At 29.4% G+C, this 13,115-nt stretch overlaps 1 protein-coding gene across 1 annotated transcript; it reads right to left on the bottom strand.

Moving 5' to 3' along the window:
* LOC109346545 (F-box/LRR-repeat protein 10) lies at positions 9,708-12,808 on the bottom strand. Its single transcript, XM_019586156.1, has 4 exons — positions 12,542-12,808; positions 12,157-12,362; positions 11,970-12,063; positions 9,708-11,299 (listed from the first exon to the last, which is right to left on the bottom strand). The coding sequence occupies exons 1-4, from the start codon at positions 12,734-12,736 to the stop codon at positions 9,854-9,856; spliced, it is 1,941 nt and encodes a 646-aa protein (XP_019441701.1). The 5' UTR covers positions 12,737-12,808; the 3' UTR covers positions 9,708-9,853.

Genomic DNA, 13,115 nt, shown 5'->3' with positions numbered 1-13,115 from the left:
AATTGTATAAAAATTTGTATATATATATATATATAGTTTTATTTATGGTGACTCGCAAGCCCAGCCTAGTCATGTTTAGAGTGAACATAATATGATATTTCATGTTCTATTTAAAAATGAGTATGTTTATATCTGTCCTAATTTAGATAGACATTATATGAACATGGCAAAACAAACAACATTACCCTAATGGACAATACTAGACAATGAAAAGTTATATATAATAAATGTTAATTATGTTAATAATAATTGTATAGTCAACAAACAATAAAATATACTCAAAGTTTTAATTCTATTTCTCTCCCACATAAGGATTAGTCGTTTATAATTTTAGAGTAAATACATATTTTAATTCCTCATATTTTTTTACTTTACTAGTTTAGTTCTTCAAAAAAGAAAAGACTTAAAATTGTCCCTAAAAATTTCAATTGTGGGTCAAATTAGTCATTTTTAGCATATTTTACAACACTTGGTAGGACTAATTTGACTCCAAAAAAGACTAATTTGACATACATTTAAAATTTGTGAGACCATATTAGGTCTTTTCTATTTTAAAATACTAAACTGGTAAGGTCGAAAAAAAAATATAAGAGACTATAATTTACTCCAAAATTTAAAATGTGTAACAAGTGTTTGTATAATTTGTATGTCACTAAGAATTTTCTTTATCTTTTTTATTTTGTGTTCCCCTTATCTTTCTAAACCTAACAATTATTACTATTATTTTTGTATTTTTTGTTTTGATGTGTTACATGTCTTCTGAAGTTGTAACTATATGTAAGTACATGGTGGCAGCTGAATGGAAGGGCTTGCAGTTTAGGAGACAGACCACTCACACTGGGGCCATATGTGATCTCTCCACAATTTCATCTGATTTGGTAGGTCTCCACAAAACCTAACATAATTATTTGTGCTATAATATTTTCATTACTATCATAAATTGTTGATTAATATCATGCATTCATTCATCTTCATAATTTTGCATAGCAGTGTTGATTTGATTTTAATGCATCATGGACATAAATTAAAGCAAAGGAAACTACAACATGACCACATACATATGATATGTGATGCTCTTTTTTTCATACCAATGTTAATTTTTCAATTAAGTTTTTATTAAAATGTAATAGAATGTGATAATATAATTTTGCATAGAACTATAGAAGTTAATTAAACTTTGAAAAAAAAAGGCACACTTTATTTTGGATGTTTAAAATTTAATTATTCTATTATAATTTATTCTCTCTTTTTTACACACATAAATATTATTCATTACCCTTTGAGATTTGCCCTTTCTTTCTGTGGTCTGAAGCCGTAATTTAAATCTATGAAGATCCACAACCATCCTCATTAAAAGAATATTATATTATATTAGGTTTGAAAACTGCAAAATGAAAAGGAATGCATAGTATATAGAGAGACCAATGTGAACGTAATTTATTCTAAAGTTATTACACTTGCATTATATTATCCATAATGTCCTGACATTGGAAAAAGTTGCTGATTTATATAGGGGGTGGGTGATTGAAGATGGTGGCATAAACAAGAGCTGAACTATTTTGTTAGTCATGTGACTTGAATAGTTGAATGTTTTCCTTTTAACTTTGGTTCAATCTTAACATGGTATTAGGAATTATGTGTCAGAGTCATCTAAGTCCTTCTAAAATTTTTTTATACTATCAAGAGTATTTCTTACTTTATCAGTAAGGAATTAATTTATTTTTTGGTGTATATGACTACCTTCTCAACAAATGTCATTTAAATAACCAAATTTTTAACATTTTAGTCATCTTAAAGAATAAGTGGTGGTCAAGCCTTATAAATATTATACTTGGACATTGTTTATTTATTCAGTATAAAATTAAGTGTTCAGCTTTTCTAAAATACATTATGTTTAATGTTTAACGTTCTAGACTATTGAATGTGAATAATGATTGAAATCCTTATACTTACTCAAGGATAGAATGTAGATTTATACACATTAATTTCGAAAAGATCAAAAAATACACGAAAAGACGAAATTAATTTGACAAATACCTATTATGTAACGTGAGTTTTGTTTCCTTCCAATTGTTTGGATACATAAATTCCATCTTGAACTGAATTATCTCATTTTCCAGCGAATGCAAAAGAATATTATTGTGGCGATTGTTCTGCTGTAACCTTTGTTGTTTACTTGTGTGGATCACTTTCTTTCTTCCCCATTTTACCTTTTAGTTTTTTACTCATTGCTTAAAAGATTCCATGTAGAAATTAAAGTAATAGTTAAATGAATTTACAAGATAACATCATAATTAGGGATGACAATAAGGCAGAGGGGACATGAGTAATATTTTTCCATGTTAAAACCTGTACTATTTACGGATATTCATGTGGGTAGTAACGACAAGTATCTAATGAGTTACTTTATTTTATTTACATATTTTTATAATAATAAATATACAAAAATAAGTATTACATTAATAATAAGATATTTATATGATAGATTTATGATTATAGTCAAATTAATGTAATTTATTATAAAATAATAATATAAAATATAATACATATATATATATATAATATTTAATTAAAAGTAAATTTATGGTATTATAAAACTTACTCTCACTCATAAGTTATTATTGCAAGTATTCATTGCCACTATTTTTATGGATACCCACGAGTCAGGTTTTTTGTCATCTCTATTCATAATTGGAATACCTAATCACAAATAAGATTGGCTATTTTTTAAAGAATATAAAGGTCAGTATTGGAAAATCAAATTTATTACTTCCCACTATGTTAACTATATTAATTATTCTCTATATACTTGTTTTGGGGTAATTTATGGTACCTAACATTTCTTATAGGATTATTACTTGACATAAATGATTTTGCCTCAAGACATTATTTGTTTAAGGAGTGGAAAAAATGAGTATGATGAGTGAATTCAAAAAGGAGATTTATGGTACACAAATATAATGGAAGATAATTAGAGTACAAAGTTTTCACCATAAGAGCTTTAACATGTGTTTTTATAGGCCATTTGTGCATGCATGATATTCCCACATGAAACATTAATTTATCAAGAGATATTTGGTCTGAACATACAACTGATTAACACTATAAGCATAACCTAATCAACCAAATATACAACTTAATAAAAAGGCCTTAGGATTGTATAGAAACATTAGGCACTAGAAAATAGAAACTTACCATTATTTGATATGTGATGTAATTTATATACTGCCCTTCTATCCCAGTATTAGTATATAGATTCACTATACATATATAGAGTCTCGATTCATTGTATCATCCGTGGTGTAACTCTGACACATGATATCAGCATCAATGTTTTCATGCATACTTACATTTATGCAAATTAAGCTTATGAAATGTGGGTGACCTTTAGTCCGTGACTATTATAATTAAGTAGGTAATAATACCCTTAAAAGTATCTATTGGGTTATATAAGGTACATTTCAACAATCTAACCATCATATGATTCTTATGTATCTTTATGAAAAAAGAATTGCAGGATGCTACCAAATTGTAATAGAGTCATTAGTATATGGACGATCATGAAGTTTATATCAAAAAATGATGTTCAATAATCTTCGGAATTGATTATGCTGGAATGAGCAAATCAACCCCCTTTGAACAATATTATATATATATATATATTTTTGAATGATTTTCCATATTAAGTCATGACAATTCTACAGTTTTCACAATAGATGTTGAAGAGCAAAACTCAATAACAAAAGTCAATAAGAAGAGTGTAAAGTTAGAAGAATTTAATAATTTATTTAGATGTTTAATTTAAGAATGATATAGTTGGTGTTGTTTTATTTTTATTCCAGACCAAAATTAAATCACCGCAATTTTACAATTTTCATAATAAACAAGTGGACGATTAAAATATAATAAACAATTTTATTAAAATATATATATTAAAAAACGAATTGAAATACAAAGATTGATTCAAGAGACAAATATTTTTATATAAAAACTATGAAAACAATAAATATAAATGGTACAGATTAAACATTAGTTATAACTCATATAATTATTTAAAAAATCATGTACATGTATCTCTTAATCTTAATCGTCTGATTCGCTATCTAAAATATTTATAAAAAAAAGTATCATGACGTTACAAAAATATGTCATGCATGATGGTATAAATAGTTATAGTATATATCTTTGATTAACACAGGAATGGGATGTTCAATTCGTTAGTTTTGGAAACTATGGGAGATTAGGAGGAGCTTCCTAAAATGGAGGTTAAGAAATAATGATAGATTAACGAGGATTATGGGAATGAACCTAAACAATATTATCATGTTGATGTACTAACTAATGAAATCACATGGTATATTAATTAATTAAGGGATAATACATATAGTTGTGGTTCAAGTGATATATGTTTGATTTCCTTTAAGTAATGTCTCGGGTTCGAGTTTTGTAAATGGAAAAAATATTCACTGGAGAGTTAGCACCACATACCTGTAAATGTTCTCGGCTCGGACAAAATTACATGTGGGAAACCAAAAACATTAATGGATAAATGAGAATAATAAATTAATAATCACATGGGATGAGGAAATACGGCCACGTTAATATAAGTGGCAAACACGAGGTTGACCCTCTCAGCTAATTATGCCATAATTGGAGCTTGCCCTGTTTCCTCAACTTGCCCAAAATGTTTTCATATAAAAAATGGACAAGAACGTGTTTTACTGTTTTTGAACAACTTCTCGTGTTGCATGACATTAATAAACAACACAAAGGTAAAATAAGATTTATAAAATAAAAATTAAACAAGTAAATTACAGAGGAAAACAAGAAAACCTTAATATATTATATGGAAATAAAGAAATTACATTATATTAAAATTTATCTGAATTTTAGTTTTTTTGTAAAGTTATATGTCATGTCCATTAAGTTTGCAAACTTAGTAGGCGAAGATGCTTAATTTTGCCATCACTATAATCAATTTTCATGTCCTAAGCATGAGATAGATTAGCAACCATACTGCCCATACAACCTGCGGATTCAATCCTTAAAAAAGGTAAATTTAGTCTTAATATTAAAAAGAAGGTAAATTTGGTCCGTAGCTTTTATACATATTTTTTATGAGAGAAAAATATATACATTTACGGTGTATGAATTTTATATATTATTATTGCATTATCTGATCTGCTAACCATGTTTAATTATTATTAAATCTTTAAAAATAATATAAATAAATGATGTACTGATTTTGTATAAATATTTATACTGACATGATATAGATATTACATTTTTTTTAATTCTGTATTTGTTTGGTTAAAATCACTCTATCTTAAGGGCTTTATAACTTTCATTTTATATCTATTTGTGTCTGTTAAAAATTTCTTATAACCTGAAATGACCACGTTGAGGATATATATAACGTTTGTGCTTATGTGATTCAAGAAAATATAATCTAAAAACGAATGGCATATGAATTCAACATAAATGTGAATAAAACACAATATGAAACATCGTGCTTATCCTCAATTCACATTTTTTTTAAATCTTATCCTCGAATGAGTAATATGATAATATTTTTAATGACAATATCGGCCATATAAGCATTTTTTTAGTTATCGACTTATCGTCATATAAGCATCTTTTCATACTAATATTAGTATGGCTACTTATTTACTAACTACTTGAATAATTAATTAGTCAATATATATAATTATATATACATATATATGACTCCTACCACTATTTTTATCAAATGGATAAAGATTGACAACGAAATAGTGTTTAGGAAGAGTCCGACTTAATGGAGAGAAAAATTGTGATTTAAGCTTATTATTAAAGGTAAAAATATAATTTTGATATAAGTTAAAAGGATATAAATATTACTATCTTTTAATTTTTTCAATATATTTTTAAATCACGATTCTCTCAAATAATCGAGAGGAGTCTAATTCATTTACGAAACACTAGCTCAATATCCAATCCCACTTGATTGGAACTTTGGACTTGGTGGAATGGAACTTTGGACTTGGTGGAATGGAACTTCTAATTTTTAATGTGAAAAAGAGAGTCAATAGCCATAAAAAAATAAGAGAGGAATATCTATGTATTGTTAGTATAAAAATTTATATATAATCACTATATCATTTATTATTTTTGGGTTACTTTTTTGAAGAGTTATCAAATATAAATGTTGAATAATGTAATGATAGTATATAAAATTCATATATTGTTGATGATGCTCATATTTTTTTCTCAGAAAATAATGTACTTGTTTGACAAAAACAGGATAATGTTGTATTTAAGATATTATAAACTATCTACTTGGGTTAATAAGACCTAAATATTAAAAATATGAACATAGATCTAGAAGGTAATGCTGAGGGCATTTATTAGACCCCATACTATTTTAGTATTTTAGCTAATGTGAGAAGATTCAAAGTTGAGTGGGCTACGCATTAACATAATTAGAAGTTTAGAACACAAAAAGGTGATAGGATCCACTATGAAAATAGAATTTTTTAATTTCATCAAACTGTTTTTTGTCCCATTTTAACCTTTGGGTTTTTTTGACCCCAACTCAAAACAACTCAACCCAAAGTCGAGTGAGTGACACGTGTTTACGGATCTTGTAGTTGAGAATTCTATATGTAACAACTTGGAGTGAGTATTGGCCGAGTTAGGTCAGACAAAATTTGTCTCTTACCCAACTTTAAATATTGATTGAATCATTTTTCTAAATTCGGATCCGGTCATAGACTTGAGCTAACCTAAACCTGAATATCGATCAGGTTAGCTTCTAAACTTGAACCTAACCTTAGTTTCGATTAAATATAATAAATATTTTTTTACATAAAGTTTTCTCAATATTATTTATTATTGTAAATATATAATTTGACATATGAAATAATATATGTATATATGATGAAGAAATTAGAAAACCAATAATATTTTCGACCAATAATATATGATTACTTTATATATGATTGAATAAATACACATACAAAAATGATGAGTGGATAATCATGTGACGAGTTGAAATGAGTCATGCTTATTCAATACATGATCCTAAATATTGCCTAAATCTAATTAGTAAACCTGAACCTAGACTCAACCATATGCGAGTCCGATCATGATTGGAGCAAATCGAGTGAGCAAGTAGGGTCAAGTCCTCCTCACTCACTCGACTCATTTGACATAATGTTTGTATGATTAAAGATATTTTGTATGGATTAAACTTTTTAAGATAGCATCATTTCTTAAGTGAGAGAGTAATATTATAGTTCCACTCTGATTTATTTAGTATGTTGAGATCAATATAAGTGCTCATTTGCCTATTCACTATAGAGTTACTTTAAAAAAGTTTTGGTTTAATTTCCATTCAATTACAATGTTATCTATATTCTATTATAATCTCTTGTTTTAAATATTTTATTAATAAATAAAGCATTAGATGAAAATTATAGCATTCAATAAATTCAAGGATATCCTTTGACTTAAATAAAGTGTATGATAGTACAGGTATTTTTTATATTATCAAAAATATCACTTACTCTATGGTTAGGAACTGAGTTTTTTGAATTGTGCGTAATCTTATATACTATACCAATATTTTGTTGGTGTGCATTTTAAGTTTATATTAACTATTATATGTTTTTTTACCAAAAGAAAACTAGTTTTAAATTATGAGTTTAAAATATGTGTACTTATACAATCAACATATCATTTATATGAATTTTGTTTATTTAAGATATAGATTATTAATTTATAAATAGTAATGTTAAAAATAACTATACAATTACAATCAGTTGACAACCTACTTTCTTTTGAATTATTGCAAGATTATTTAAAGTTATCCTTAAATTATTTATTATTATAAAAACTAACTAACCAGACACACAGCCTCACGCTTCTATGCAATGTTTTCCTGTTTCCAGATATATCTTTAATAGGATAACGTTGCTTTCATGATGGCTCACAACTTCACATCAACTTTTTATTTTAATGGGTATTATTTTATATTTATTCACTTGTAATTTATCCATATATACTCACTATGCTTTATGTAAATAATTTGGTGTATGCTAACTTGATTTTGAAAAGTATAAATTGTACTTAGATATTGCAGATATCCTACCAGGGATTATAAAATTACTAAAAATAATTGATTAATCGATATTTTTGAGTTTTTCTTTTGTTTCCGTTTTTTCAGGAATTAAATTAATATACAGAAGAATTTTGAGTGACTAAAGTATATTTTAATTTATTTATTAAATGAAAATTTGAACTATTTCAATGTAATGAAAAAGTATCATACATTGTAAGATCCTAAGAGTAATAAAAACACAAAAATACTCAGTATCCTCTGTTATCTTTATCCTTAGTGTTGTGCTAAGTTAGATGTAATTATCAATCATTGATTAGTTTTGATAACATATGATAGATGATTACCACTATTTATTATTTGCTTTTTACTCAAAAAATGTTACAGTTGAAACTTGAAACCTTCCTTCTTATAAAGTTACTTTGCCTTTATTATTGAACACTTTTTTTACACAATCCACAAAAATCTAATCCTTGGTGTTATGATTAATAAACTTAATTATTTGCAGACTTTGCTAGAGAATAATTTTGTTAGGAGGGGTCCTTGCTGATTATCACTATTTATTATTTTCTTTTTTACACAAAAATATTACAGTTGAAACTTACTCATTCTGAAGTAATTTTTCCTTTAATTGTCTTTTTTTACACAATCGACAAAAAATTAATCACCGATAGTATGGTTAAGAAACTCAATTATTTATTAATTATGTTAGGTGTACAATTAGATGATAGTTTTATGTCTAAGAAATTCTCCTTATAAGAAAGAAAGGCATGATTATAGAGATGGTCATAAGTACACATTTTAATTTTTATATGCGTCAGGGCCAAAGCCCATTATCATATTGTAATTTAAGAGTCTCAACAGAGGAATGAAGTAGTTCTCATTATGGATGCTAATTAACTTGAATATGTGGGTATCTGTTCGATCATAATTCGATTTTGATGGAAAATCCATTCTTATTTATTTTTTCAATTACACCCGATTAAGGTTTGAGATGACAGTTCATAGATATTACATTCTTCAAGTTTTGTATTGATGATTTTCTTCCAAACCTGATATATTATTTTACAATGCACAAGGATACTAATATTTTATGAGAAAAATGTATACACTGATAGTTTAAGAGTTTTATATATTGTCAGATTATCATACACTATTACTTTTAGTAATCACTACCTATTCAAAAAAATACAAATGAATGATTGATGACGTACTGACTATGTATAAATCTTTATACAGTACATATATATTATTACTCATATTTTATCTGTTGTTATACTCATATTTTGTTCGGTCCTTGAGGGGAATTAAGGAGATTATCTCAGGATATACATTATTCCGTGGGCTACTCTAATGTTACTTTTAGTGATCCAATGCACTAATCTTGTAAAGCCTTTTTGTGTAAAGCTCACTACAATTACTGTGTTGTTATAAAACAAACACCAACATTTTTGCTTAATGTGCCAATATATATAACTAAGATAAATAATTAAAATCATTATATTCAATTAATGAATTAACCTCAAATATGATTTAGATCCATACACACTAGTCTCAAAAGTACAAACCATGTTATAATATGATAGGCAAAAGGAAACGGTTTGAAAGATGAAAAGAAATCTTAACAATGATAAGGACATTAAAAACAGAAACTATGACATTTTACACAACTTATCCATAACAAGATACAAAAAGGATAATACAGAATTCTTGAATGCTAGAATACATAGACATATACAAAAGTTTACAAGCAAACTACATAATCAGTTCTTCAATTTCAGCATCACCCATTTCTTCATCTTCAGTATCAATATCAGCTTCAAGAAGCCATTGCTCAAATTCATCAACCTCATCATAATCATGTGTATATAAACCATCTGATATATCATATGGATCAGCTCCAAGCTCCTCACCATGGCATGCCACATGCAAGAATGGTCTACTTCTAGCTAAAGCATCTACCATATCTCGATTAACACTTCCGGTTACTCCCAACCATTTAAGCCTCGGAAAATATGGTCTTTTTAACCAGCGAAACGCTAGCTGTGTGATGCCGCCGCAATTATAAAGATCCATCAAGCGCAAACTGCTTCCATGCCATATGGCCTCATCGACCAGCATTGAAGCTAATGCCATGATCGATGTATCACCGATCAGAGGGCACTGTCGCATCCGGAGTTCAAAGAAGGGAATTCGAGTTTTTGCCAGCTGAAGAACTCCATTATCTGAGAGGTTAGGAAGATTGGATAGATCCAGTTCTCGCAATTCCAGCACTCCACAACCATCGAATAGAGCTGTGATGCATTTATCTGTAAGTCTCTTGCACCCTCGGAGAGACAATGCGAATAGTGTATTAATAACACATGGTCGTAAGTATGAAAGACCTGCATCAGTTATATCAGACCCATCAAGTAGTAACATTTTCAGTCCTGGAAGAGTGCCAATGGCTCGGAGAGCTTCATCACCAAGGCTCCTGCAATCTCTCAAGTCGAGAACTTTAAGTTCCTTGTTTGATGCCAAACTAAAAACTGCATTGTTGGTCAACAGATTGCACCATCTTAAGCTCACATGTGTTAAGGCAAGGGATGTTGCTGAGATATCATGAAAAACTAGATCAGTTAACTGAGTCCCATAAGTGACCTTAAACTTGTATAAGCGAGAGCAAGAGTGCAGGATGGTTTTGAAACCAGTGTCTGTGACACGACAAAAGCCACCAAGGCATATGCTCTCCATGTCCGCACATTTTTCTTCCATTAGAAGTAATCCTAGATCATTTACTCTTCGGAAGTAGGTAATTAAGAACTCTTGGCTTCGGACCAATGAAAGGTGCTTCAATCTCCCATGTTGATTAATTTGTTGAAGGCCAGCATTGGTTAGGTCAAATGTAATTCTCGGTTCAATCAGTGGTGCATCCCGAAGATCCAAATGGGTCAAGAAGACAAGACCTTTGGATATCGTACCAACCATAGCATCTGTTATATAGTCTACTGAAAGGCATAGTTTCTGAATGCTTGGAAGCATGGAAGGTTGAACAGGATTTAGGGACTGGTGTGATCCCAAATTTGGGCTTAGCAGTTCAGTCACAGTAACTGAAGAAATGTAGCCAATTTCAAGAGAAGTGAGGTTCTCTGAAGCAGAAGCCCAAACTCCAGCAAAGTTATGACGTAGAAAGAGGGAGACATCAAACATCAGAATCAATGCCTACCAAAATAATCAGAATACATGTTAGATCTAATTGCACCATTAATAAGTAAACATGTAAATGTATTTTACAGTTGAAGAAATGCATACAAATAACAAAGAAAAACTCAGAGGAAAATCGACCACCACAAGGAAACTTTAAAGTCTAAAGCATTGTAATGAATGAGTTGCTATGAAAAATTAGCCATTCAATCATTGACTTGGGTACTCACAGCGAAAACAGATAATATATTATTTTGCCTAAGTAATGGGCTTTCCCCATATTCCAAGTAAATATATACAATCTAATAACCTTTTAAAAGTCAATAAATGCGAAAAATCTAAGCAAGCAAGCAAAACGAAACCAACTAATAAAGTAAATGGCATTTATCATATCAAGTAACTTGATATAAAGTGAACAGCTTTTACCATAGCAAGCAAGAAGGGCTGATAAATGTTTATAGAATCCCTAGGACCAATGAAGGCTAATCAACTAATACAACAACAACCAAGCCTTTACTACATGGATCAAATGACACCATAATGATATATCATGAAACATGTCTTTAGACAAAAAAATGACATCTAATGATCTAAATCCTTCTTAAATGAATATGAATCGATGTAACAAAATGCTTTTACTTGCATTTATATATCTTGTTAGACTGTTTCATAATTAATTAAACCTTACTTCTAACTGGGAGCATCCAGTGAGTAAATCTTCGAGATCAGAAATATGAATAGCCCTCCCTCTTTTTTCTGCTACAGAGCCCAAATAGAGAGACCTGGTGAAAGTAAACAACAAGAACCAATAACAGCAGCACTACCAAAGTACAACCCCAAACAAAAACATTTCATGATGAAGCATGCATACAAACCTAAGGTCCTTGCACTGGATCCCAATCTGAGAAAGCAATTTACCACTGAAATCAGCACAGTTGTGAAGACAAAGATCATGCAATGAAGGTTTCACCAAAAAGGGTATTGCAGAATCATCAAGACGTGCACAATCAACCTTAAGGGTCTTAAGACACGGATTTGGTGGCAACAACGGTCTCAACAACTCACCAGAGGGTGCAATTTCCTGCAAAATTTTAATGAAAACCCATATGTTAAATTACAAAAAGAAACAAACTTTATAACAAAAATCGAATACCCAAATGGGAAATTAGAGAAAGAAACAAACTTTATCACAAAAATTGAATACCCAGATGGGAAATTATAGAAAGAAACAAACTTTATAATCTAAATTTCGATACTTACGAGGAGATGGAAGTTGGAAATGAAAGAGAGGATTTGTTTAGCACAGGAGCGGAAAGTGGAAGAGGTAGAAGCTAAGGAGCAGATAGAAGCGATGTCAAGCTTGGTCATGATGGTGGCGAGAAGAGCTGAAGGAAGTTCATCAAGCTTCACATCTTCTTCTACAACCACGTTCTCCATTTCAGAATTCGATCCCATCTGAAATTGTTACATCCTTTGAACTTTGGTAACTATGATGTTTAATAATGAGTTAAGGAATGTTGTTGATCTCATCTTGTTATGTCTTTTTTCATTTTGATGATGCCCATTTGGGCCACATGTTCTCTTGTAATGAATGGGTTTTGGAGTTTGGGTTTTACAATTTACATAAGTTACTTGCTGGGCTCTCACTGTTGTGAAGACCATAGGGTTAGGGTGGTTCTTTCGGTACCTTATGTTTGGATTCAAGTCTTTGCAATCATACTCTAAAAGGTTAAAAAGTTGTTTTAAACTAGTTGTACTATAGTACTAAGGAATTGAGGGATAGTGCAACTATATATGACAAAATAGGCAATGTTCACGCTGCATGCTTAACTTG

Source organism: Lupinus angustifolius, chromosome LG04, assembly GCF_001865875.1.
Source record: "Lupinus angustifolius cultivar Tanjil chromosome LG04, LupAngTanjil_v1.0, whole genome shotgun sequence".
Taxonomy (NCBI): domain Eukaryota; kingdom Viridiplantae; phylum Streptophyta; class Magnoliopsida; order Fabales; family Fabaceae; genus Lupinus; species Lupinus angustifolius.
This window is presented reverse-complemented; position numbering and strand designations above follow the sequence as displayed.

Coding starts and splice junctions, on each gene's coding strand:
- LOC109346545 (XM_019586156.1), bottom strand. CDS start 12,736: ATGGGATCGAATTCTGAAATGGAGAACGTGGTTGTAGAAGAAGATGTG. Junction 12,363..12,541: donor TTTCCAACTTCCATCTCCTC/GTAAGTATCGAA, acceptor AAAATTTTGCAG/GAAATTGCACCCTCTGGTGA. Junction 11,300..11,969: donor CTGGATGCTCCCAGTTAGAA/GTAAGGTTTAAT, acceptor TTATTTTGGTAG/GCATTGATTCTGATGTTTGA.